This window comes from Sapajus apella, unplaced genomic scaffold, assembly GCF_009761245.1.
Source record: "Sapajus apella isolate SASKATOON/1434 unplaced genomic scaffold, GSC_monkey_1.0 scaffold19, whole genome shotgun sequence".
Lineage (NCBI taxonomy): Eukaryota > Metazoa > Chordata > Mammalia > Primates > Cebidae > Sapajus > Sapajus apella.
Genome location: NW_022436959.1, coordinates 397869 through 425078, shown reverse-complemented (window position 1 = coordinate 425078; position 27210 = coordinate 397869). Strand labels below are relative to the sequence as shown.

General features: G+C 38.5%; 1 protein-coding gene across 1 annotated transcript in view; it reads left to right on the top strand.

The window, feature by feature from the left end:
- Positions 1 to 2282: 2282 nt before the first annotated feature.
- NME8 (NME/NM23 family member 8) overlaps positions 2283 to 27210 on the top strand; it is a gene marked incomplete at its 5' end in the record, with an annotated part of 40431 nt that continues 15503 nt past the window's right edge. Inside the window, 8 exons of the mRNA XM_032286753.1 lie at positions 2283 to 2393; positions 7364 to 7435; positions 11616 to 11732; positions 12726 to 12792; positions 13685 to 13758; positions 14935 to 15027; positions 17117 to 17310; positions 25682 to 25857. Coding sequence (XP_032142644.1) covers positions 2283 to 2393; positions 7364 to 7435; positions 11616 to 11732; positions 12726 to 12792; positions 13685 to 13758; positions 14935 to 15027; positions 17117 to 17310; positions 25682 to 25857 — 904 coding nt within the window. The remainder of the gene's footprint in view (positions 2394 to 7363; positions 7436 to 11615; positions 11733 to 12725; positions 12793 to 13684; positions 13759 to 14934; positions 15028 to 17116; positions 17311 to 25681; positions 25858 to 27210) is intronic.

Genomic DNA, 27210 nt, shown 5'->3' with positions numbered 1-27210 from the left:
AGAAAGAAAGAAAGAAAGAAAGAAAGAAAGAAAGAAAGAAAGAAAGAAAGAAAGAAAGAAAGAAAGAAAGAAAGAAAGAGGAAAAGAAAGAAAGAGAAAGAAAGAAAAGAAAGAGAGAGAGAGAAAGAAAGGGGAGGAGGAGTGGGGAGGAGGGGGGAGGAGGAGGAGGAGAAAAAGGAGGAGGAGAAGGAGGAAGAGGAAGAGGAAGAAGGAGGAAGAGGAGTAGAAGAAGAGGGAGAGAAAGTGGGAGGAGAAGGAGGAGAAGGAAGAAGAAAAAGAGGAAGGAGGAGGAGGAGAAAATTAAGCAGGGTAGATGAAGACAAAGTTGAAAAGAAAAGGCTGGGCTGGCAGAGAGCCTTCTGCTCCGACTTGAGGAGTATGCATTATATGCTGTAAAGCGTGGCCAATCACAGGAGGATTCAAAGCCAAGGAGAGATAGGATCAAATCTGCACTTGGGAAAGCCCACCCTGGTGCGCACTTGGGGGCTAGGGCGATGCGGGCATGGGAGGATGGAAGACGGGAGTTTGGGGATGAGGCAGCTGAAACAGAGGAAGAGTCTTGTGACGCTGGAACCAGGACTTCATTGTTCCTTCATTGCGGGGCAGAAGAGGTGGAGGATTTTAGGCGCCGCCTTGTCTTGTCCGCGCTGCCCAGGTACAGCTGCTAGCTGGGGCAGGGGCCTCGAGACGCCGCTCCGGCCTCGCGGGTGGATGAGTTGGACAAAACGTTGCTCCCTTCTTCTCCCCAGACAGGCAGGTAATCCCTCTTCTTCCTTTCGCTGAAACAGCTGGAGAAGAAAGCCCAGCAGGGGCTGGCCAGCCTCAGCCACGTAACCTACCAAGGCCCCAGGTACTGGAATGGAACTTCGCCGCGGTCGCCGCGCAAACGGCCACAGCGAAGGAGCGGATTTACATCCTCCGGGCCTGCTCCTCCCTTGTCTTTAAACGTCCCAGTCTAGCTTAGAAGAGGACCTGTTTTGTGCAAAGCTTGCCGGAGCAGCCGCGCCTTTTCTGGGATACAGTCTTGCTAGTGGCCTTTCCTTTGCTGAACGCTCGTATCCACTGTCACCCACACGCTGAAGGACCCCGGCTCTACACAGCCCCCGATTCCACTGAATACGGAGCTTGGGAAGTTTATATTGTGCCCCAGAAAACACTAGTGACCTTGTTCTCAAGATTAAATATACTTAGAGCAGTCAGATCTGAAGAGGGACCTCAGAAAGATCCATGGGCATGTTGATAGTATGTTTGCAATTGATAACATAGGAAATAATTTCTAATATTTCAGGAAAACAAAACTTGAAAAAAAAAAAAAAACAAAAACAGACGACGTGTAACTCCTAACATTCTTGCCTTGCTTCAGGACTGCTGGGAGAGTAAGACAGCCTGGTAGCTATAAGAATTTAACATAGAGCATAGCATACAATAGTCCTTCCAAGACGTTAGCTTCTCTCTTCCCAACAAAGGTGAGGCTGCATAATCCAATATTTAGTGGGGAAATTTTTCACTAGTACATTAAGGTGTTATTTGCAGTTGGAAAGAATGAATAAGACCAAATAGTTGCTAGCACAACAGGGTGACTCCAGTGAAAAAAAAACCCTGAATTGTACATTTTAAAATAACTAAAAGAGTATAATTGGATTGTTTGTAACACAAAGGATAAATGCTTGGGGTGACGGATACCTCATTTACCCTGATGTGATTACTATGCATTGCATGCCTGTATCAAAATATCTCAGAGATTTAAATACACAAATATTTAAGTATATAAATACAGAGATACAGAAGTATATACACCTACTGGGTACCCACAGAAATTTAAAATTGTTTTAAAAGATGTTATTTGCATGCATAAAGAAGGTATTATTTAAATTTCCTGCTTAAAAAGTTTTCTTTCTTTTTCCTATGATAGTAGATAAATGACAAGCAAAAAACGAGAAGTACAGCTGCAGGTGGGTCTGACATATCAACGATTCTTCATCTGGTGCACTGATGCTTGATACTTTTTACAGTGCCTTCCTCTTTGCAGGCAGTCGTCAATAATCAAAACCTGTGGGATGAGATGCTGCAGAACAAAGGCTTAACAGGTATAAGGGTTCCTGGTTGTCTGACTGCCTGGGGTTTGGCCTAGGGTACCTCCCGGCACCCTGTCCCTCTACAGTGCCACTCCCCACTTTGACCAAGAAATCTTGCAGTGCCTTTGCCCTGGTCCTGGCTCCAGATTGGGATAAGTTGCTATCCTAGATTGGTAGACTCAGTTATTTCATAAATATCATCATCTTCTAGTGATCGATGTTTACCAAGCATGGTGTGGACCTTGCAAAGCAATGCAACCCTTATTCAGAAAATTGAAAAATGAGCTGAACGAAGATGAAATTCTGCATTTTGCTATCGTAAGGATTTTGTTTTCATTAAACTGTTGTTTTCAAGTCATATTAAGTGTTTAAGTATCCTTTAATACTTTAACTATGGTCTTAATTTAAAGAACCTGTCAGTTCTTCAAAATTGATAGTCTTTACTTGGTGGTTTTACCATCTATTTGATTCTACTAGATCTGAGAATGAACATGATTTGTATCCCATTCTTTTAATATCAAGGCTGTTTACCATGACTGTGAAAGTTAGAAAAGTGTAATAATGGATGCATCTATTGTTCTGTTTTCTTTCACCTGACCACTTGTTCAGTGTGCGTCCCTTAGAATAAGGGTTGCAAAAGCTGTTTACTGGGTGCTGGGCATTAACCCAGTTACCACATTTTCCAGTGGCAATGATTTTTTTTCTCATTTATTTGCTACCTAGTTGTGACAAGGGATTAAAATGTTATAGCTAAACACATTTTACTTAATTGTACTGTTTATTCAATCTAGTCACATGAAATTATCAACTAATTAGAATTTGGTTGTCCAACATGGTAGCTACTAGGCCTAAGTGACTAAGGAGTTCTTGAAATGTAGCTGGTCCAACTCAGGAACTGAATTTTTAATTTTAATGAATTTAAAATGGAATTTTAAAACTGATACTCAATTGGGTTATTGTAAAACTTTTAAAATCTGTGACAACTTGAGTACGTGAATCTACGATTTAACTGTACATTTTATTAAAGCTAATAAAGGATTAATTATTTCTGGTTAACATTTAGCATACAATTAAGATGTACTCTTAAGTGTAAGAGACACGACATGTTAAATTTTAAAGATTTAATATGGAAAAAGAAAGTGAAATATGCCATTAATGATTTTATACATTGATTACATGTTAAAATGAGAATATTTTGGCTATATTGGATTAAGTAAAATTTATTATCACATTATTTTCACCTTTTTTTGTTTCTAAATGTGGTTACTGGAGAATTTATATGTGTGGCTTTCATAATATATTTATATTATACAGAAAAACACCCAAACCCACTAGACTTAAGATACAGGAGCAGATAACAGATGAACATATCTTTACCCCTTATCTCTGAAACACATAGTCCCTAAAGCAGACCTGCAGCCACAAGCCACTCATGCTCTCCCAGTCACCGGGCTTTCATGGCTCCTTTCAGCCCAAACATTGGAATGAGTTTGGCTACTGACCTTGTATTTCACTATCCATCCCCTTCTTTAGACACATTTTCCATAGGGCTTATTTTCCTTAGTTCAAGATGATGAATAAGTAGTCTAAAGCCTAGACACTCACCTCTTAATATTTTTCTATTCAAGAGGGTAAGTGGCTGTCTACAGCAGTTAAATCCGGTTGTCCTGAGTGAAAGAATTGACTTTTATCTTCTGAAATAAGGTCTTTGTAGGGTTTTCATTCCTTTAACTTTTTTTTAAAAAGTCTTTACATAGATGTTATTTTTAGAGCACTTTTAGGTTCATAGCAAAATTTTGCAGAAAATACAAGTTCTCATGTATCCCCTGTCCCCACGCTGTCATAGCCTTTTCCACAACCAAAATCCCAAATCGGAGTGGTACATTGTTACAACGGATGAGCCTACACTGGCATATCATTATTTACCAAAATGCACAGTTTACATTAAGGTTCATTATTGGTGTTGTACATTTTAGAGACCTTAACAAATGTATAACGACATGTATTTATTATATTATGGCATCATATAGTAGTGTTTCACTCCTTGCAAAATCCTCTGTAATCTGTGCATCTCTCCCTACCCTATAACCCCTGGCAACCACTGATCTTTTGAATATCTCCATAGTTTTGCCTTTTCCAGAATGTCAGAAAGTTAGAATCACATATTGCAAAGCCTTTTCAGATTGGCTTCTTTTACTTAGTGATATGCTTTATGTCTTTTAATGATTTGATAGCTTATTCTGTTTTAGTGTTAAATAATACTCCATTATCTGGATGTACCACGGTTTATGTATGCATTCACTTAGTGAATGAAGAACATTTTGGTTGCTTCCAACTTTTAGCAGTTAGGAGCAAGGCTGCTATAAACATCCATGCATAAGTTTTTGTATGAACATAAATTTTCAACTCATTTGGGTGAATACGAAGGAGCATGACTGCTGGATCATGTGGTAAGGATATGTTTTACTTTGTAAGAAACCAAGTCATCTTCTTCAGTGGCTGTACCATTTTGCATTCTCACCAACAATGAATGAGAGTTTCTGTTGCTCCACATCCTCACCAGCATCAGTTGTCTGGATTTTGGTCATCCTAATGGGTGTGCAGTGGCATCACATTGCAATTTTAATTTGTGTTTCCTGAGATTATGTGATGTGGAGCACCTTTGTTATACTTATTTGCCGTTTGTATCTTCTTTGAGGAGAACCTTCTGCTAAGTTTTTTGGCATTTCTTTTTAATTGGGTTGTTTGTTTTTCTTATTGTTGAGTTTTAAGCATTCTGTGTATTTTGGAAAGCAGTCCTTTATGAGGGATTGCTTTTGCAAATACTTTATACCAGTCTGTGGCTTGTTTTTTTTCATTATCCTGACATTGTAGTTTTTTTAAAAGCCAAGATTCTGTAACAACCTGTTTCACTCTGAAGAGTCAGAACCACCAGAAAGGAACTAGGAGGTTATTCCAGACTTGATTTTTTGCAAGGAAAAATCAGGTTTGAAGAGCAGAGAATGGGGCCTAAAGGAGATTGCCACATGCGGTTGAAAAGGGGTTGATGAAAGTAAAAAGACAGTATCACAAGTGTCTACTGGCTGGCAGATAGATCACAGGGAAATGAAGATCAGGAAATTCTTGTGAATCCTAGCAGTTGGCATTAGGAAAATTTGTTCGAAAGTGGAAGGAGTAGACGTTCACATAGTCTAGGGGTTCTGGATTCTAGTGACCTGCCCATAAAGGTGAAAGAAAATTATTATCTCCAAACCTCTGTTGTGAACAGTAGTGGAGGAATGCCCTCTTCTGGACACATTGTTTTCTGCTGTTAATCAAGGCAAAGAGACACTCAGAACTTGAACATGTAGGTCCAAAATTAAAAGATATGAGGTTGATTGTCTATTAAAATTACCCTGAGCTGATGGTCAGTATAAAACTTTTTTTCTGCTATGTGCCTTTTAAAAAGATGAACATTAAGACATATGTGTGTGTGTGTGTGTGTGTGTGTGTGTATAGGCATGACATATATACATATAAATATTTAGCAAATGGTATTTATTATAGTTACTGTAATACTATTTCTAATTACAGTTGACCCTTGAACAATGTTGGAGGTAGGAACGCTAACCATCCTATGCAGTAAAAAAATTATTTATGACTTTTGACTCCACCAAAACTTAATTACTAATAACGTACTGTTGACTGGAAACCTTAAGGATAACATAAATAGTTGATTAACATATTCTATCTATTATGCATATTATATACTGTATTCTTGCAATAAAGTAAGCTAGAGAAAATAAAATAGTGTTAAGAAAATCATAAGGAAAACAAAATATATTTACTATGCCTGAAGTGGAAGTGGATGACTATAAAAGTCTTCATCCTCGTCATCTTAACATTGAGCAGGTTGAGGAGGAGAAGAAGAGGAGTTAGTCTTGACGTCTCAGGGGCAGTAGAAGCAGAAAAGGTGGAGGAAGTAGAAGGGAGGCAGGAAAAGCAGGCATAGTGGATGTAATTTTATGAAAATACATGGTAATTTCTGTCTGAATTTTTTGCTTTTTCATTTCTCTAAAAACGTTTCTATGTGGTGCCAATCCTTCTTCCACCATTTGCTTTAGCTTCAGTGCCCATATCATAGAAGGGTCCATGTCGTAAATGAAGTCAAAAGCAGTCTTGAATAACTGGAACCCTTCTGCCACATGTTCTAATGTCAGTTTGTTTTCTGGCACTGCTCTTCTACATCTTCTCCGTCATAGGCTGGCACTGGTTCAGATGCACTCATCTCTATCAATTTGTCTTCTGTTAATTCCTCTGGTGTGGTGTCTGCCAGCTCTCGGATTTCTTCAACATCCATATCTTGAAACCTTTCACACCCTACTTTTTTGTCATATACATAATCTCTTTCATGACTTCTTTAACTGGCTCTGTCATAAATCCTGTGAAGTCATGCACAACACCTGGACACAGTTTTCTCCAGCAGGAATTTATTAATTTGTGCTTGATAAATTTTGCAGCTTTTCCTATAAGAATGATGGCATCTTCAATGGTGTAATTCTTCCAGACTTTAATGATGTTCTATCAGGGTTCTCTTCTATAGCACTGACATCCTTTCCATAGAGTACCATGTGTAATGAGCCTTCTAGGTCCTTATGACCCCCTGATCTAGAAGCTGAATTATGGATGTTTTGTCTGGGGACAAGTAGATCATTTTGACACCATTGGTGTTAACCTCATAAGATTCTCAGTGACCAGGGGCATTGTACAATATCAAAGAATTTTAAGAACATTCTGTTACTGGCAAGGTACTTCTGACACCAGGGACAAAGCATTGATGGAACCAATCCAGAAAAAAAAAGGTTCTCATTGTCCAGGATTTCTACACACACATGCCGGTAGTAGAATATCGAAAAGGACATAGGTGCCCTGGGAGATGGATAGTAACGTGTTGTGCAGAACAAGAGGTGATTTACAGCAAAAAGAAGTGAGACAAAGTTGGAGGAAGGACAGTTGAACCGGGACAATAAAGGAAGGGCAGGACCAGGCACTGAGGGAGGAAAAGATGAGTGAATAATTTTGGCTAAAGGTTGGGTAATGTAAAGGGAAACAGTGGGGAATTGAGGCCAAATGATGTAGGACTCCAATCACCAGTATGTGCAGTTTGATCCCTAAACCCACTGGCATACCCAGACAATGTTGCAGTAAATGTAAAAATTATATGTAATCTCTGCATTGCTGCAACATGTGTATCAAATGACTTGAATATAGTTTTATTTATCATTATATGAAATATTTACTTTTTCCAGGCCGAAGCTGACAACATTGTGACTTTGCAGCCACTTAGAGATAAATGTGAACCCGTTTTTCTCTTTAGTGTTGTAAGTATAATATTTACTTTCTCAATTGTGTTATCATATTCCAATTCGCAGTTAAGAAGAAGTAACATTATAAAATTACCATGGAATTGTTTGCCGATGACAGTAATAGTACTGTGTTTGCCTTATCTTTTCTTGGCTATTTATAAATTTTATAATTTGACCTCTAGGAGCTTATAATAGATTGAAGGGATTAGATTATCACACACTGGGTTGATCATGGACAGGACAAGTAAGACAGTGTTTACCTTTACTAAGGAAATGATCACAGATTTATACAATAAATTATTCACAGGAGTAAAAACTTGGAAATTTCTTAGATACCTAGCAAGAGAGAATTGGTTATAAACGTTCATGCTTACCCATATCAGGAAGCATCTGTATGATCAGTCTTTTGTATACATATTACTCTTATCTCTGTATTTATAAATGCACAGAAAGAAGACAGTAAGTGGATTCACCAAAGTGTTACAGTAGTTTTCTATGTGTGAGGAACAGATGACTAATTTAAGTTTTATTATTCATACTATTCTGTATTTTACACAGGTTCTGTGATGAACACAGAACTTTATTAATCAGACAGAGGCCAGGGATGGTGGCTCATGCCTGTAATCCCAGCACTTCGGGAGGCTGAGGTGGGAGGATTGCTTGAGGCCAGAAATTCAAGGTAAACTTGGCCAACATAGTGAGAGACCACATCCCTACAAAAATAAGTAGTAATAAAATAAGTATAAAACATAAACGAATAATTAGAAAGACATAAAAAGTGCTATTTTCCAAAAGCAGAGTGCACAGTTAGTGCTAACTGAGGAGGCTGTAGCTGCAGGTGGCAGATAGGAGCGTGGGACTGAGGAGAAAAGATTGGGCAAGTGGGTCACGTTGTAGAATCTGGTGCTCTGGGAGAGTTGATAATAGTTTGAATATTTGTTTCCTCCAACTCTCATGCACACGTGTGACCTCCAATGTTGGAGGTGGGGCCTAGTGGGAGGTGTTTGGGTCATTGGGGCGGATCGCACATGAATGGCCTGGTGCCCTCCCTACAGTAGTGAGTGAGTTCTCCCTCTATTAGTTCATGCAAGCTGGTTATTTAAAGAGCTTGGCACCACCGCGCCTTTCTCTCGCTCACTCTCTCCATGTAACATGCCGTCTCCCTTTCCCTTCCTCCATGAGAACAAGCTTCCTGAGGCCTTGCCAGAAGCAGATGCCGGTGCCATGTTTGTATAGTCTGCAAAATTTTGAGCCAAATAAACTTTTCTTTGTAAAGTCCCCGGCCTCATGTACTCCTTGATAACAATACAAAACAGACTCATAGAGCCATCACCGTGACAGCTAGTCCAGTCAGACCAGTGGACCCAGGCCCTCTCTCCTTAAGTGAACCATGCAGTCCATGTTCTCTAACCCCTGGAATCAGTGCTCAGAGTTTAAGTCCACCCTTCCTCGTAGCCATGATTCATCCATCCTTCTAATGCTTATTCCTGGTGTGACCCAGCTCTCCAATTCTTCTCCTGTCTCCCAAACCTTTTCACTCTATGACATCTGGAATTAAAATGACTTCCCAAGATTTTTGACCATGGCTCTGAGCTTCTGCCTCACTTCCTTGGCTTACCTTAATTTGAGCTTCTTCCTTTGGATACTCTCTCCACAGACCAGAGGTGATAACTGTTTATTTCAGAATGTGGAATAGTGTTGGTGTTTCTTTTCCTTCTTAGTTCTTCAGTAACTTTCTTTTCTCTGCTGTAGAGGTCTGTTTCACATGGCTAAATTTCCTGTTCCTCCATTTCATTTCTGTCATTTACTGACCTTCAAATCAGGTCTGTTGATAACCGAAAGCTTTGGCATGTGGTTTAAAGTCTTACTCTCAAATCTGAATCCTGCCATCACCTTGAGGACTTTAGTACCTACGTTGGCAACCCACCCAATATCCTGGCCTTTAAATTATTGACCTCCTTGCTGCTAATAAACTTTTCTTGCAATAAATTTCATCCAGTCACCCCTGTAATCATGCCTCAGACTTTACTGCCCATGGCTCCATATCCATAATCATTCATTTAAGAATAGAATTCTGTGATCACAAAACACCGTCAAGCCCATTGCTCATTTATTCAGATATTCCCTCAATGTCTCTTTGTACGGGTCAGCATTTTTAGCTGACAACAGATTCATTTGAGATAGTCTCAGCAGGGAGCCTTCCTCAAGGGTTATTAGATAGCTCACAGAATTGTTGAAAGATACTTTTTTTGTGTGGGAAATCGTGATTAGAGTTTCAGGTTTCATTTAAATCTTATTCAACTGCATCCTTCTCATTGGCTTTTGAAAATGATTGAGTCTTTTCAAATTAAAAAATACATAATACTTCTTTCTGATATCATATGTCTCTCTAGCCACCCATTTCTCATCTTCACCCCATAGCTAAATTGGTCGAAAGAGTTTCCATATTTAATTTTACTTCTTTTTTCCCATCTCATTAACTCCTCAATCCGTTCAATCTGACTTCTGTCTGATTATTCCACCACAATTGCTGTTGCTAATGTATCCAAGTATCAGCCTGTGCTAAGTATAACAGACATTTTTTAGGTATTCATCATTGGTACCTCTTAAATGGATTGAATATGGTGACCACGACCTCCTTTTCAAGACATTTGCTTCTTTTGGCTTATGTGACTTGGTTTTCCATTCACCTTCCTGGATGCCGCTTCTCTCTGTCCTTTTTGCAAATTCACCCTTCTTTATTCAATGATTAAATATTGACTTTACCAGGCTCTACACTCTCCTTAGAAAATTTTCTCTACACACAGTTTCAGTCCTCACCACCTGTATATCAGTAAATCACGTTTACATCCTCAACTGAATCCTACGCTTTCTGCTCGCATTTCCAGCTGATGTCTTGGCACCTCCTCTTGGCTTTCTCAAAAGCATCTCACAGCAAACTCATTCCACATCAGATCTTCCTCCCCACAAAACACAGTCCTCTTCTATTGTCTCTGAATTTGGCATCTAACATAATAATTTACCCAGTTTTCAAGTGAGAAACAGAGCGTCGCCTCAGTGACACCTCTTTACATCACACTCTATCCAAATCATACTTTGGACATGTCAGTTTTACTGACCAAGTCTCTGTCACACTCATCTACCTCATTCCACCCTCCAACCTTTCCATCTCCACCAGCATTGCCACAGACTGAGTGTCCATCATCTCTCCACCTCCACCTCTAGTGTAGCTCCTAACTTGTCCGGAAATATTTTGCTTCCCCCAGCCTTTTTGTCATAAGGTAAGTGAAATAATTTTGACAAACAGTTGTAATCATGGTCATAGTCTCTGTCTAAACACTCTGACTGCACTGACTGCATGGCCCACCAGGCTATGCACAGTGTGGCTCCCCCTGGGTGTTGGGCTTCAACTCACACCAGACTCCCCCTCACTTTGTCACCTGGCCTCCTCACTTGCCATCTTTCCTTTCAGCTTTAGAACTCTTCTGTTACTCCTTTTGCCTAGAATGCTCTTCCTTATCCTTTTTGCCCAATTAGCTCTTACCAATCCTTCATATTTTACACCGAGTCACTTCCTGACATTGAGAAGTACCTTCCCTGATCTCCTTGACCAAAACCCATTCTTGTAGGTGTTCCAAGGGCTTTGCACTGCTGTTGGTGAAACCTATTACAGTTGCTGTTTCACGTGTTTGTGTTTATGTAGGTTTTGTTTTTTTTTTTAATGTAAATAGATCAGGTACCAGATCTATTATTTTATACCATCATGACTGGTACGGCACCGGTAAACAGATGCTTAGTAAACAGGTGTTGAAAGATGAGCAAAAGGGACATGGTGTTAGAGATAGCTAGGGAGGATGTTGTTGAGAGGTCTATCCAGAATCGTTCGATTTTAAAACTGGGATGCCTCGGGAGAGTTTGCATCAGGTGACAGCTTCTGCAGGAAGATGACTTTGCTGCAAGGTGCTGGAGGATATGCAAATTGGAGGTAGAACTCAAGGAGATGAACTCACCAAGTCAGGAAGAACTTTCATATTATTAATACTTTACTGTAAAATCATTAATTACCATCACTAAAAGAGGATTGCTAAGCATGAGGGTAGGGTAGAAGGGAGGGATGACTCAGTCCAGTTTAGGTGTTAATTCTTGACGTATTCTGCAAATGAAAGTTCCCCTTCTGTTTTCATTTCCCTTCTAGAATGGCAAAATTATCGCAAAGATTCAGGGTGCAAATGCACCGCTTGTTAGTAAAAAAGTTGTTAACTTGATCGATGAGGAGAGAAAAATTGCAGCAGGTGAAATGGCTCGACCTCAGGTAATACTTTGGATTAACAACTATTTTAATTTTTTAAAAGTATATTACCTTTTATTTAATATTTTTGTAAGTTATTTAACCTAATTTTATAACTATCTAGGTATATAAATGGTGCAAACTTTCTGGGAAGCATTTTGGCAATGCGTGTGCATATATATTTATATACATAAAAATGAAACCTTTTGGATAGTTCCCAGAATCACGGAAGCATATTCATGGCTTCCCTAAAAGTTAGGAACCTTTGTCCTTCTGGTATTTTGCTCTTTAATGGGATATTGATTATTGGTTTGAGAAAGATTTCTTTTAAGTTAAGAAAATATCCTTTTGTTCCAAATTTACTGAGAGTAGTGGTCAAGAATAGATCTTCACACTTATCAAATGCCCTTTTGATCATTAACATGATAATTATGTGTTTATGGCTTTCTTATGTATAAATTTCTGCTTTGTTCATATTTTATCTCTCATGCTCTTATTACGTTTTAAGGTTCGGCTGGGCATAGTAGCTCTCACTTGTAATCCCAGCACTTTGGGAGGCCGAGGAGGGACAACATGGTGAAATGCTGTCTCTACTAAAAATACGAAAATTAGCTGGGCATGGTGGTGAATGCCTGTAATCCCAGCTACTCAGGAGGCTGAGGCAGAAAAATCATTTGAACCTAGGAGGTGGAGATTGTAGTGAACCAAGATAGCACCACTGCACTCTAGCTGGGCAACAGAGCAAGACAACTACACACACACACACACACACAAAGTTTGTTACCCTTTTCATACTGCACATATGCATTATTCCTGCCCCCTCCATTTTAAAACATCCCTTATTTTATTTTAGTGGAAAGGTGGAGATAGTCCTGTCATGTTAGATAAGTTCAGGCTCTCTTCCACTTTACTTCCTATTTCTTAAGTTATTTATTAAACATAAAATTTCTAAAACCCCACTCACTATCATATTAAAACATAATTCTGTTTGCTTTGCATTGCATTCCTTTTTTATAGTATCCTGAAATTCCATTAGTAGACTCAGATTCAGATGTTGATGAGGAAGCACTATATGAAAGTGATCGTAAGTAAATTTACTTCAAAGTAATCCCAGGGTTTTCTGTACATAGGTGGTCATTACAGCATCACTTGTTATAGAAAAACACTGGTAACAAAATCCATGTTTATTAACAAGGAATTGTTCAGATAACTGATGATTTGCGCCTTGCAAGACTCAGCTATTAAAAAGCACACTCTTGTCCTCACTTGTCTTACCTTTAGTTCTGGGTCTGGAGCCTTTCCGAGGTTACCCAGGACAATGGACTCCTGTCTCCTGTGACTAATCAGGACAGCACTTCCTATGTCATCCTTTATCATCTTCCAAAAATTTGTGAAGAGAATTTCTTCCTTGCTGGCCCATACTCTTTGTTTACATTGCAGTTGACAATTTCATGCCTTCACTAGATTATCTGTGTTGGGGTAGTGGGGTGTATGTGTTCATACGCTGGAGGGAGCAGAGGCAAATGGCCACACCCAAATGAGTTATCTTACACTAAAAGTTCATTATAAGAATGCTGATACATTCATAGATAGTGAATCTGTTGGTAATGTTTACTTTCATGATTCACTGCAAGTAAACATTAAAACTGTATTCACTGGTGATACTGTGCTGGATGGATCCTGTGTGTGATTATGAATGGGAATGGCATTCAAACCATCATGGCCTACCTACTCAATTTTTGTTGCCTCTTGATTAAAAACTCTTGTGAATGTTTCTCCTCCATGCAAATATTGGAACTGCCATTTGATTCTAAGTAGAAACTCTTTGGTAGTTGAAATGCGGTAATAAGATGTACAGCTACCAATGAACAACAATGGACTGATCATTAGGAATTTACATTGTTAATTGCCAGATCCATCATTATCCAGATTTTGTGCCAAGAAAATGAAATTGTCTTTTTCTAATTTTTTTCTAGAGGAATTATATAGTATTGCTATAATCAAACCTGATGCTGTGATTAGTAGAAAAGGTATAGAAATTAAAAGAAAAGTAAGTAATATTTTCCAACTATGGTTAAATTAATTGCAAAATAACAACCTCTTAATCATCAGTTTGAAGACAAGCTTATCATTCAGAGTGAAATAGAACAAAATATGCTGCTGGTGCTAGGTAGCTCTAAAGCCTTTGAGTACCTCTAAAGGCTAGGTACCTCTAAAGGCTTTTACATCTTTACAAAGACTCAATCTATTCATGCATCCTTATGTAAATAATCCTACTCTACCAGCATCCTATGTAGATTTTACATGCATCCTTTTTTAAATAATCCTACTCTACCAGCATCTATGTAAATTTTAAAAATTATAGTTCTTATACTACATTGTATATTAGTCTGTTTTCATGCTGCTGATAAAGACATACCTGACATTAGGCAATTTACAAAAGAAAGAAGTGTATTGGACTTACAGTTCCATGTGGCTGAGGAGGCATCACAATCATGGTGGAAGGCAAGGAGGAGCAAGTCACATCTTATGTGGATGGTATGGCAAAGAGAACTTGTGCTAGAAATTCATTTTTAAAACCATCAGATCTCATGAGACTGATTCACTATCACAAGAACAGTGCAGGAAAGACCCGCCCCCATCATTCAATCACCCTCCACCGGGTTCCTCCCACAACACATGGAAATTGTGGGAGTTAAGATTCAAGATGAGATTTGGGTGGAGACACAGCCAAACTGTATCATTCTGCTCCTGGCCCCTCTCAAATGTTATGTCCTCACATTTTGAAACAAATCATGACTTCCTAATGGTCCCCCAAAATCTTAACCCATTTCAGTATTAACTCAAAAGTTCATAGTTCCAGGTCTCATCTGAGATAAGGCAAATCCCCTCTGTCTGTAAGTCAGTAAAATCAAAAGCAAGTTAATTACTTCCTAGAAACAATAAGGGTAAATGTATTGGGTAAATACAGCCATTCCAAATGGGAGAAATTGGCCAAAATGAAGGAGTTACAAGCCCCATGCAAGTCAGAAATTCAGCAGAGAAGTCAAATTTTAAAGTCTGTATATTTTTGAGCCACTTCAAACCTAGTGCCCCATAGATTTTGCTGAGGTTCTTATAGAAAATGCATTGAAAGCTGGTGGCTTGTTAAGCCCAGAAAACAAATTTTATTTGTTTTACATGTGATCCCATGACACCTGAATTTGACCTTACTCTCTAATTAAAGATTACCGAAGCAGGATTTATCACAGAAGCAGAAGATAAGACAGTGCTCACTGAAGAACAAGTCGTCAACTTCTATAGTAGAATAGTGGACCAGGTATGAAAGTTAAAAATAAAAAATCTACTGTGTGTTTAAAAACAGTGGCCTTCTATAGTCCTTATATCTTTATTACAGAAAAGCAAATGAGTAAGTCTGACAAACTAAACAAGCTCCTGGCGTCCATGTTGATGTCCATATCATGGAGATGCCAATGATAGTGGCTCTGAAGAAATCTTCAGTAGACATAGTGGCTGCCAAGTAAAACTGGATGGTCTGATTGTGTTATGTTGACATGAAGACCCTTTTATGTCATGTCCTCCAAGAGGCCCTGCCTCAGTCCTCTGGAAGTGAATATCCAGTTCCTTCCTATAGATTTCTACTCTGGGTTCAAGGCTCTGTCATCAGCTTCACAAGAATGTTTTAATACTTTCTTTATCTAAGGGCCTTTCTTTCAGACTGCCCCACCCTAACTGCCCCAGTCCTGCCACCTCCCTGCCCCACCAACTCTCTTTTGTCTGGGGGAATGTAATAAAGGCAGTGCTGTGTATTAGAAAGTGTACTGGCTTGGGAGTCAGGAGACTTCACTTCTAGAAATGCACTGCCCAATATGGTAGCTACTAGATACATGTGACCATTTGAATTGAAATTCATTAAGATTCAATTACATTGAAAATGTGAATTCTCAGTTGCATTAGCCACATTTTAAGTGTTCAATACCCACCTGTGGCTACCATGTTGGAAAGGGCAGAAGAGCACGTACATCATCACAGACTGTTCTACTGGACATCACTTTGTGGGACTGGCTGCTCCACTCACACCATCTCTGTTGGCCCCAGCTTCCACATGTGTAGAAGGAAATGATTACGACAACTGCATCCCCATTAACTGTAAGCTTTTGAGAAGATCCAATTCCTGAGCCCCATCCCAGACTTACTAAGTCAGAAACTCTAAGATTGGGCTCCCGAAATATATGTTTTAACAAGCCCTTTAAGCAACTTGGAAACATCCTAAAATTTGAGAATGTTGTTAGGTTATCATTAAGATCAATTCCTGCTAGCTTGGAACTTCTACCACTCAAAAATGTAGGAGACTAGAAACTATAAAGGGGTAGGGAGAGATTTGTTAAAGGTGTGAACCAAAAGTATCTGATACAAGTTGTAATCAATTTAGAAAGTTTATTTTGCCAAGGTTAAGGACACACCCACAACACAGCCTCAAGAGGTCCTGATGGCATGTGCCCAATGTGGTTGGGGCACAGCTTGGTTTTATACATTTTAGAGATACATTGTTATGACACATCAATCAATGTGTGTAATATGTACACTGGTTTTTCCTGGAGAGGTGGGACAACTTGGAGCAGGGTTGGGGGGTGCGGTGCTTCCAGGTCACAGGTAAAAAAGAGACAAACAGTTGCATTCTTCTGAGCCTCTGATTAGCCTTTCACCAAATACACGATTTACATGTGAGATGCCATAGAGGAATAGTCACTTATGCCTTAGTCTGGCTTGGTGAATCTGTATCTTTACATAAACACCTGGGCAGAAGAAACCATCAGATATGCATTTGTCTCCAGTGAGCAGAGGGATGACTTTCGGTTCTGTCTGTCCTCTGTCCCCCACCTGTGAAGATAAGCTATCAATGATCAATTTACATTGCCAAGGTGACATCCAACCAAACTGTTTTAGGGTAAAGATCAGGAAGCCCACAGGAATTTCCTTGTGGACAAGTTACAAGGGATGTATGTAGCTTTTTAATCTTTGTAGCAATCCTATTTAGTAATAAAATGAGAGGCAGGTTTGCCCCAATGGAGTTCCCAGCTTGACTTTTCCCTTTGTCTTAGTGATTTTGCCGTCCAAGAGATTTATTTTTCTAAGGACACAAAATTACCCTGCTCTGGTTATTATACATTTTCTTTATTGAGACATCACTATGCCCCCCATGAATATATACAATTACTTTTCAATAAAAAACAAAAACAAAACACCCCCCAAAATAAACATATTGTTAACAGGAGATTTTTTAAAGTGACATTCCCTTGCCCAGGGATCATGGAGGGAAAGATTCCATTTTACTTGAGTAGTGACCGCCATTTTAGTCCATCCATTTCAGAAGTCTGAAGGAAACAGTTTATCATTTTATTTTGTAGCCTGACTTTGAAGAGTTTGTCTCTTTTATGACAAGTGGCCTAAGCTATGTTCTAGTTCTATCTCGAAGTAAATACCATCCTCCCTCTGAAGAAACTGAACTACAGCCTGACACTGACCCTCACAAACCATCTGAGGATCAGCCTGAGGTCAAAGCCAAGGTCACAGCTGGAATGATGAAGAAGAAACGAGACAGGTATAGCTCAAGACCAGGAATTTTGTTACTTGCAATGTATTATTGGATAATGAAGTGTAATATAGGTACCTCAATACCTAAGGCCAAATGTTTTTATGTTAAAGGCATAAATATTTCTTCCAGTCAACCTACCATATACTGTAGATTCAGAAGAGCTGTGTGCTGGGTGAAGTGTCAGATACCTGGCATTGGAAATAGCAGTTAGCTCGTGGGCTATAAGGTAGTAAGAATTTATAGATGACAGTGTAGGTTTGAAAGAAACGTTTTATTGGATAGAGAGAACCCTGCAGAAGAATACAACGGGGCTCCTCAGTAAGAGAGGACTGAGCTTGCCATGGTGGATTTTTCCTTAAGAATATTTATGGACCTTAAAGCTGGTACTTAATGATAATTTGGACCTTCTTAGCCACATAGGTCATGATAAATAATTGCATTTGTAGATATTTTGGTGCCTTGATGTCAGCAAGGATTGCGCAACGAGTTTGGACACACATGCATTCCAGAGATGTATAGAAATTCTAGTTACTTATAATTTTTTTTAAAGCCTGGTGCCAGATGTCAACTTTAAATAATAGGGAAGTCTAGTTACTTCTATATTCCTCAGATGAGGAGTTTTGCCTCTGGTTGGTGGGCTTGATGGCCCTCAGGTGATCTTTGCTCCCCTCACTGTGACTGCCCTGCAACTTGCTCTAGTGTCAAGAGCACTAGAAAGGGAAGCCTTTTCCCCCTTTGTCTTCCTAAAGCTAGGGACACTAGTGTGGTCACATGGGCTGGGGCTTGAAGGGTGTATTGGAACACCCTCCCAATTCAGTCTCCTCTCCTATCTCTCCACCTTCTCCTTCCACCTTCTCAGGGCCTTAAAAACAGTAAACACATACTTGCACTTTAGACAGTTTGTAGTTATAAATCACTGAGAACAAAATGTTTATATGTTTTTATTGATTTTTAAATATTCAAAAATAAATATACATCAGTTGTAGAATGTTGGTTTTATGTGCTGCTGTCTGTGCCTGTTACCCCTCTGAAGACTCGGAGAATGGAGGGTATAACACAACAGTTGTCAGGCTGCACCAGAAAGAATTAGGTGAGCAGGAACATAGAGTATCTGAGCCTTGAGGCTTCCTGGGTTGTGTCTCCCGTGCTTGGCAGCCCATCTTTATTGCATTTTCTGGCTGAGAATATTCAAAACATTCCTTGTTGTTCCTTCTTGTCTTATTAATGAATTGTGGTGGCTTTTCTTGGGTGCCTACCTCTGTTGGCTCCTAGTGATGCCATATTTTTAGGAAGTGGGAGATCTTAATACTATTAGTTCCAAGTTGTATGCAGGATAAAGGAACTCATAAGGTAAATCCTGCTGACAAGGAGCTTTGTAAACAGTAGCAGTTACTTTCAGGGTTTTAAGGGAAAATAATAATGAGTGGGTTAAGGGAAGGTTTATTGGGTAAGGTGTGTTAAGTTTCAAAAGACACCAGATTTTATCCTAGAATTTTTGTGTCATTAAAAAAAAAAGTGTTCTATGAAGCACTCACTAATGTAATGAGTAAAGTCATCATTCCATGGGGCTATTGTTTAGGGAATAAGCCTCCATTACATCCAACTTTGAGAAGCTCCAACTGTTCAATACTCACATGACACCATGAACAATTTAGGCATATTAATTGGCATGTCAGATGGAAGTGCCAACAGCTCTTGCTCCAGAACAGGAGCGAGCATTGCAGGTGCCAAGGTCAGAGTGAAATGAAATGCGTACACCTTGCTCTGGCACACTCTGCAGTACTTTTTTCCTAAATGTAGAGTCCCCATTTACCGTTGTTTATCCCAAACTGGCCAGAGCAGACAGCATGGGACAGGGCGGAGCATGCTTATTTGGTGTGTTGGGGCTCAGAAACTGATATCCAAAATATGGCGCTTTGACATGCTGAACTGAAAGGGCCTCAAGATCTCTCTGACTTGCCCCAGCACTCCCGGCCGGCTATCTCTCTCAAAGCACACCATAAAGCTGAAGTTCTTTTATCTGCCTAGTATCCACAGATCCGCCAAGAACAATTGTTTTTCTTCCCCTCCCTATAAGACCAAGAATGTAACCACACCTGAAAAGAGATAGTGAGCAAGGTCCTTTCTGTGCCCTGGTCCATTCGTTCTCCCTAGTCATCCTTTATTGCCCCTCAACAAAACTCTTCTCCTCGCTCTGTTACTTGTTTTGCCAAATAGTCTATAATAGGGGTGTCCAATCTTTTGGCTTCCCTGGGCCACACTGGAAGAAGAAGAATTGTCTTGGGCCACACATAAAATACTGTAACACTAACGATAGCTGATGAACTTAAAAAAAAAATCTCATAATGTTTTAAAAAGTTTACCAATTTGTGTTGGGCCATATTCAAAGCCTTCCTGGGCCCCATGCAGCCAGCAGGCTGCAGTTTGGGCAAGCTTGGTCTATAAGCTCCTGAGACTCCTTGAGGGGTGGGTACTCACTCTGTGGTTCTCCCTGTGTACATGTTAATCAAATTTGTCTACTTCTTCTCCAGCTAATCTACTTTTTGTCTAGTTGATGTCTGTTGATTTTTCAGTGAAACTTGAGAGGGCAGAGGGGAAGCTTTCCCCTAGCCTCTATCGTGCTTGTTCTTGTTTTCACAGATCGTATTCTGGAGGGAGGGCCTGAAAGGCACTGTCACTTTCATCTGACATATTTCAAGTAGGTCCAGAATCTAAGGAAATAAGGACAAAAAAACCTCACATCAGTAATTATTCAGTTGTTCACTTTCACTCTTTATTGCCCCCTCTCCCCTATCTCCCAGCCTGCTCACCCCCCTCTTTGAGTGGTGGGGATGAAGAGGGTGAGACGGGAGAGAAGTTAAAAGCAGAGCATTTGAACTAGGAGTGATTGGTGACCCCTCCCATGAACATGACCTCTCTGTGTACAGAGCAGCGGAGCCCCAGGGCTGTGTTGGGCTGGTTATTCCTACAGAGACAAACACTCCCAGCTTATGAAGTCACACAGTGTGGGGAAGCTTTCTCCATGCCACCCATGACCTCCCTGCTCCAGTGGCTGCAGAAGGAAGGGGAAAGAGTCAGGGAAACAGGGCAGAGGTACCCATGTTTGTCATTCACATTCCAGTTTCCTTCATGATAGCTTTTTATCACTTGATTTACAAGTCTGTCATTTAATGAGCCTGTTTTAAGAAATCAAAGGATAGTGTCATTTAGCTTTGCTTTCCAGTCTTTCTACAGATCAGGAAGGTTTGGTTCCGTTAACTACAATGCCCAGAGTCATACAAATAGTAACGAGCAGTCTTCTCATTCTTTCACTTATTCTATTGTGTGTTGATTCATTCATCTGATATTTGTTGAAGTCTTACTATATGCCAAATCCTGGAGATACAAAGATGGGGAAGAATTAGATGACAACCTCTGAGGTCACTTTCAGTTTTAAGTCTTTATGACAGAGTGAGGGTGACATTTCCAACCTCCTCTACTATATTGTATTCCTCTGTCCATAGAAAGTATTGATTCTTTTTTCAGTTACCTCTCTCTTTGTCTTTATAAATGTCATAGCTATAGGGAGCTTAATTTTTTTCTTTTATGATATTCTCACTTAAATTAAACATAATACATACATTTCCTAAAATAATCCTTAAAGGTATTTCTGAGATCAGAGTAGTCTGAATTCTATACCCTGACTCTATTTCCATCTGCAAAGCTTTCTTTCCTCTCTGGAGTCAAAGAGAAGCTGTACTGACAAGCCGCTGGCTATTGGTGAGGTCTGGAGCTCTGTTCAGGTCTACATGCAGGAGAAGGTGAGGGCAGTGTGGTGTTTTCTCCACTGAGATTTTGGGGAGCTCCTGAGCTCCCTGGAAGGCAAGGACCTGGAGCCATTACAAACCTTGAGAATAACAGACTTGTGGACTTCACTGAGTTTTTCTGATTCCTAAAGGGCCAAGATGAAACTGAGTAGAATTATTGAATTCCTTGCCCTAGCTAGCTCTCTGGGGGCTTTTCCTGATTGCCCCTGCAGAGGAATAATGACACACTATCTTCTACACTGCAAGCTTTTAACCTAGAGGTCATCTTGCCTCCAAACTACAGGGTTTCCAACACTTATATCAAAAACCAGACCTAAGCCCCGGTGAGCCAACAAGGAAAAATGACTACCTGCCTAAGGGAGACTGGTAGACAGAGAAAGGAAGTCCTATACAAAAATCACAACACAAGTCTGGTGAAAAAGAACTGCATAGAGACAGAAAAATCCTCAAATAAAATAACAATAAAAATAAGGCTTGAGATTCAAGTGCTATGTATACATTTAAAAAACATTTCAAATTTGAATTATACAAATTTTGATTTGAATCATAAGTTCAGGGCAGAATTAGTGAGTATGATCATCCTTTGAGACTCAAATTAATGACATGGTAAGTCAGGTGCAAGAAATAGCTGAAAGTACACACACACACACAAATTAGACAGACATTATGAGAGCCGAAATCAGCAATCTGGATAACATACTAATGGGACCAGTGTGCTTGCTGAAGAGAAACGTCACACAGAGGAGAAAGAACAGATGGACAAGCTGTAATTCAACAAATAATGGGGAATTTTTTTTTCCCAGAATAAACACATTTGTCTGCTAACTGCAAGGGCTTACAATGGTCCACCCTCAACTGATGCCACTCCACCCAACTCCACACACAAATACAGGAGCATCCCAGGAAGAAACACTGCACACTGTTTCCAGACAGACAGAATAAGCAGTTGTATACCTAATATGTTTGAACCCAGAGCAGATCATCTTCTTAACATCCTCTTCCTCTGCATAACAAAATTATATTTAAGTACTAATTACTGAATGAGGCAAACAATTATGCTAGAACAAACATATAGACAGTGAAAGTAGTCTTTTATGAGCCAGATACTATGGCTCAAGCCTGTAATCCCAGCACTTTGGGAGGCTGGGCAGGGTGGATCACTTGAAGTCAGAAGTTTGAGACCAGCCTGGCCAACATGGTGAAACAATGTCCCTACTAAAAATATAAAAATCAGCCATGTGTGGTTGTCCATGCCTGTAGTCTCACCTACTTGGGAGACTGTGGCAGGAGAATCGCTTGAATCTGGGAGGCAGAGGTTGCAGTGGGTCAAGACTGCACCACTGCACTCCAGCCTGGAGGATTAAGTGAGACTCTTGTCAAAAGAAAGAAAGAGAGAGAGAGAGATTGAGAGAGAGAGAGAGAGAGAGAGAGAGAGAGAGAGAGAGAGAGAGAGAAAGAAAAGAAAGAGAAAGAAAAAGAAAAGAGTCTTTTATGGACTTTTGAATATATAAATATATGAGTATAAAATAAAAATAAATGTTACAGTGTCCCAAATGAAAAAAGTGATAGATGAATTGTTTAATTAATATTTTATCAGTAAAACATATGTATGCCTGTACATATTAATCTATCACAGAAAAGAAGTACAGTTTTTGCTTTTTGAAAGCCTTAATATTTGAAGATTTGTCTGTTGTTCTCAAAATTGATCTCCTCTCTGTGTTTAATAGAAAAATGTAAGTGAAATTCCCATTTTACAGTACATTGTGTAAATTTCAATACTGCCAATAGCTTTGTTGTTTGGAGATTGATTCTATGTAGAGCACCATGAGCAGTACACTGCTTATGAAAGGGTAAGTGACGAATATGTGCGAACTCCAAGTGTACATAGGAGCATTATCACTAATGTTTAGGAGTGCTGCCACATGGTGCAGATAAAAAAACCACCAGCCTTTTACTTGGCTTTATTACTGGTTTAAAATTGTCCTTGCACTTTAGGTGGATCCCTTCCACCAACTGCGTACTTGGCAGCAATTGAAAATAAGTTACTTACAATGGAAAGATACTTGACTGCCATTGGGCTCATGTTAGGATTACTGGAAGAAAAAGACTGCAATCCCTGCATTCTTACAAAGCCCAGAATTTACCTGATAAAGCAAATGAATATCTTCAAGGACATACTTAGCAAATGTATCACCTATATACTCCTTTTGTGGAAAACATGTGAGAATATACTCAATCCAATAAAAAACATGGGAGGGAAAAAAAGAAAAACAGTTCTTATCGGTGAACGTTTGAATCTCTGACTGCACACATGGACACATATGGTCCATATTTCTGGGTTTTATAATATAATAGCTGATGAACTCTAGAAATAGATGAAAATTCTTCTAGATTCTAAATTATCTCAAAAAAACCTAGACGTTTCTGGGTGTACGTGGCAAAATGGTTCAAAGATCAAGAAGGCAGTATTTGGACAGTTGGATTTTGAGGTTCTTATCTGAGTATGTAGAAAGGGGCTAAATGGAGTATGAACGTAGGGAGACAGTGTGTCAGAATGCAAGAAATGTGTGGGACATATGCATCTGACAACAGGAGCAGGGAAAAGAGAGTCGACATTAGTGCAGTGGATAAGCATAGCAGAACTTCCACCTTAACAAGGGAAAACATGGAATGAATAGCAGCTTGCTCAGATCAGCAAAATAAGGGGTAAAAAGAAGAAACCTCAATTTAAAATAAGTAGTCTAGATAAAGTAAGGTAAAAAAATGAAGTCAAGACTATGGCTACTAGGCTAACTATGAAAAGGTCAGTTTTCTTATCACATATACAGATGACTTGGTAAAGGTTAAAAAATAGACTAAATTAAAAACCATCATAGTAATGATACACACAAGAATCATCAATGGGTTTAAAACTATTGTGTGAAAAATATACACACAGTTTCATATAATGTCCTCAGAGATGACTTGTTAATTATAAAGGGAAAATTGGAGCTTTTCAGTAGAGAAAACTGGGGGATATCACCTTAACTACATTAATATCACCAATAATTGGAAAAAATTGACATCATATACCTCCTATGTGATGGAGCAAGTGACGGATCAAGAAGAACACAGGCTCACGAACGTAGATTTCTTGCCAAAGATTCATAACCAGAATGTATTAGAAAACTACTGGGCCATCCAATAGTTTGAAACCATTCAAAATGAAGGTAAGTCTACAAACAAATGGCCTGGACTCTTCAACAAATCAATATCATGAAAGACAAAAGAGGTTGAGTCACTGTTGGAGATGAAAGCAAACTAAGGAGACAGGACTACTCCATAATCCTGGATTAGGAAAGAATTACTATAGAAAAGATGGTATTAGAAAATTGGTGAAAATTGAATATGGACTATTTATGAGACTATAGTTTTGTATCAATATAATATTCCCTGAAGTGTTTAGAGGTGAATGGCTAAAATATCTGAAGCTTACTCGCAAATGGATCTGCCAAGACACACATACACACCCACACAGAGCCCCCAACCTCTGCCCCCACACACATTGGGGAATGAAAGCAGCAGATGGAGAGAACAAATATGGCACAATGTTAACAGTTGGTGAACCTAGATGAAGGATATAAATGGTAGTTCATTGCTCTAGTCTTGCAACTTTTCTATTAATTTAATTTTTTAAAATAAAAATTGTAAACAACTTTACTATATTCTGTTTAAAAAAAAAAGACAAAATAAATGAAAATAAAGGGATGGCCAAAAAATAGCCAGGAAAAATAAAGTATTAATATTGATCATTAAAATTGCTAAACTTGATAAAGAAAAACATGATGTAGAAGGAAAGATGCAATGTAGCAACCAAAACAAGAAAAAAATTGTGCCTCTACCAACATAACGTCTAACTACATAAGGAAAAAAATCGTTGGAAAAATAAGAACTGAAAAAAATATCTGCTAGCAGACAAGAACAAGCAAGGATATAGAGGAATGGAAAATACATATTCCATAAATAATATATAATAAATCATCTATAATATATGAAACATAAATATATATACAACCTTACATATCACAAATAATTTTTTCCTTTTCACAAAAAATCCTTCAGCAAATTTTTAATAAAAATTTTACCACACATTTTCTGGTTATAATCCAATAAAATTGCAAATAAACAATAAAAAGGTAATCAAAAATGTTTATTTGAAAATACGAAATGCATGTTTAGATAACCCTTAGTTTAAAGACAAGATTCAAAGGAAAATTTAAAATTATCTGGAAAGTTCTACTAGGGAAGATAAAAATTTTTCCTTAAAAACACAAAATTTTATTTTGGTCTTCGTTTATTCTCTCCTAAAGTCAAACATAGATGATATCATGTAAGTGATTTTTGGAGTGGGCTCAATAAAAAGTTAAATTAAGTATCATATTCTTGGAATAGGGAGATATAACTTATCTTTACATGAGATTTAATTTTTATTAAACTTCTAATAATTTCTCAACATATTATCAGTTTTAATTTGTTGGCATGGTTATAAACTTCAGTTTATAATAATCTTAATATGTTTTGGATTTTGACAGTTTACAAGAATATCTGGAAAGACAACATGTATCTCAGTTTTGTGACATTGAAGAGGATACAACTAATGTGGCTAAGTTCCTTGATATCTTCTTTCCTGATTTTAAAAAAATTAAAAGAATGAAATTAGAAAAGATATTGGCATTACTTCGACCAAATCTCTTTCATGAAAAGAAAGGTAGGGAATCAAGCATAAATTATTTAAGTATTTTACAGAGGAGATTTGAATAAACTCGAGTATAATTATATTTAAAAGCATTGTTTTAGATTTTAACATTGAAGAAAAAGCACCTAGAGTAAGAAATTTAGTATATTAAATTACTAATTTCTTAATAATAATGAATAAAACATTTTTGTAGCTGAAGAGTTTACAAGGCATTTTCCAACCTGTAAATTTGTTAGAGTAGATTTTAACATTGCAGGAATTATTACGTAATATAGAATAAAAGCTTTTATGTCTGAAATACCTCAGTTCAAACATAACTGATAGTGTGGGTCTACCATAATTGATAGTGTGACTTGAACAAGATATTTTTCCAAGTTTATTTCTTCATATGTAAAATTCAGAACATTAAAATGAGAAAACATTAATATTTATATATTGACATAAATAAAGTATTTGGCCCATAAAGAGTTCTTTTTAATCTCACCCCATATTCTCATAGCAGAGTGAATATGGCAGAACAAGAACACAAGTCATAAATTAACACTTCATTCTTTTTATACCTAATGTATGAAACATAGTTCTGAAGCCAATTATTGCTTAAACTGTATTCACACGCATAATACTTTGTTTTACTCTTTCCTTGCAATTGTAAAGATGGCTTAATTCTAGTTTTTTCACTTTATTTCCTATGCAGCAGAGGAGAAGTAATGTATCAGTCAAGATGCTGGGTTCTTTTTTCGGTGGGGGGGCCTAGATAAGGAGCTTAAGGCTGTTCAGGATCTGAGTCAATATTTGTGCTTTTAACTTATCCCTCTTTGTCACAAGATGACCTGCATAGCTCCAAACATCATGTCCCTCAAACATTCAAAAGCAGGAAGCAGGTGATGTAGGACAGAGGTTCTCCCTGGGTGCCTGTCTCAGATGAGTCCCAGTGTGTTTCCTATAAATATCATTGACCATAGCTGGATCACATTGCCACACTATCTGCAAGGAAGGATGGAGGAGTGAGTATTGGATTTTCTAGGCTTCTGTAGTGGTAAGCAGGCAAGAGAGAAGATTGAGAAATACTTTCAGATATCCAATCAACTTGTTTCTCCCCAAATGGGACAAATGAAATTGTGGTTATTAAATATAAAAATTATTTATGATGACTTTCATAATTGTATTGGTTGATTATTTAGGTTACTATCAAACACACACACACACACACACACACGCATATATTCAAAAAAAAGATTTAATGAGATACGTGTGTGTGTGTGTTGTATATATGTATGTATGCGTGACGATTCCTACGTGACAAAAAATTGGAAATAGCATTATAATGAGATGTTAAGAGATATTGTTCACCTTAAATTAAAATCT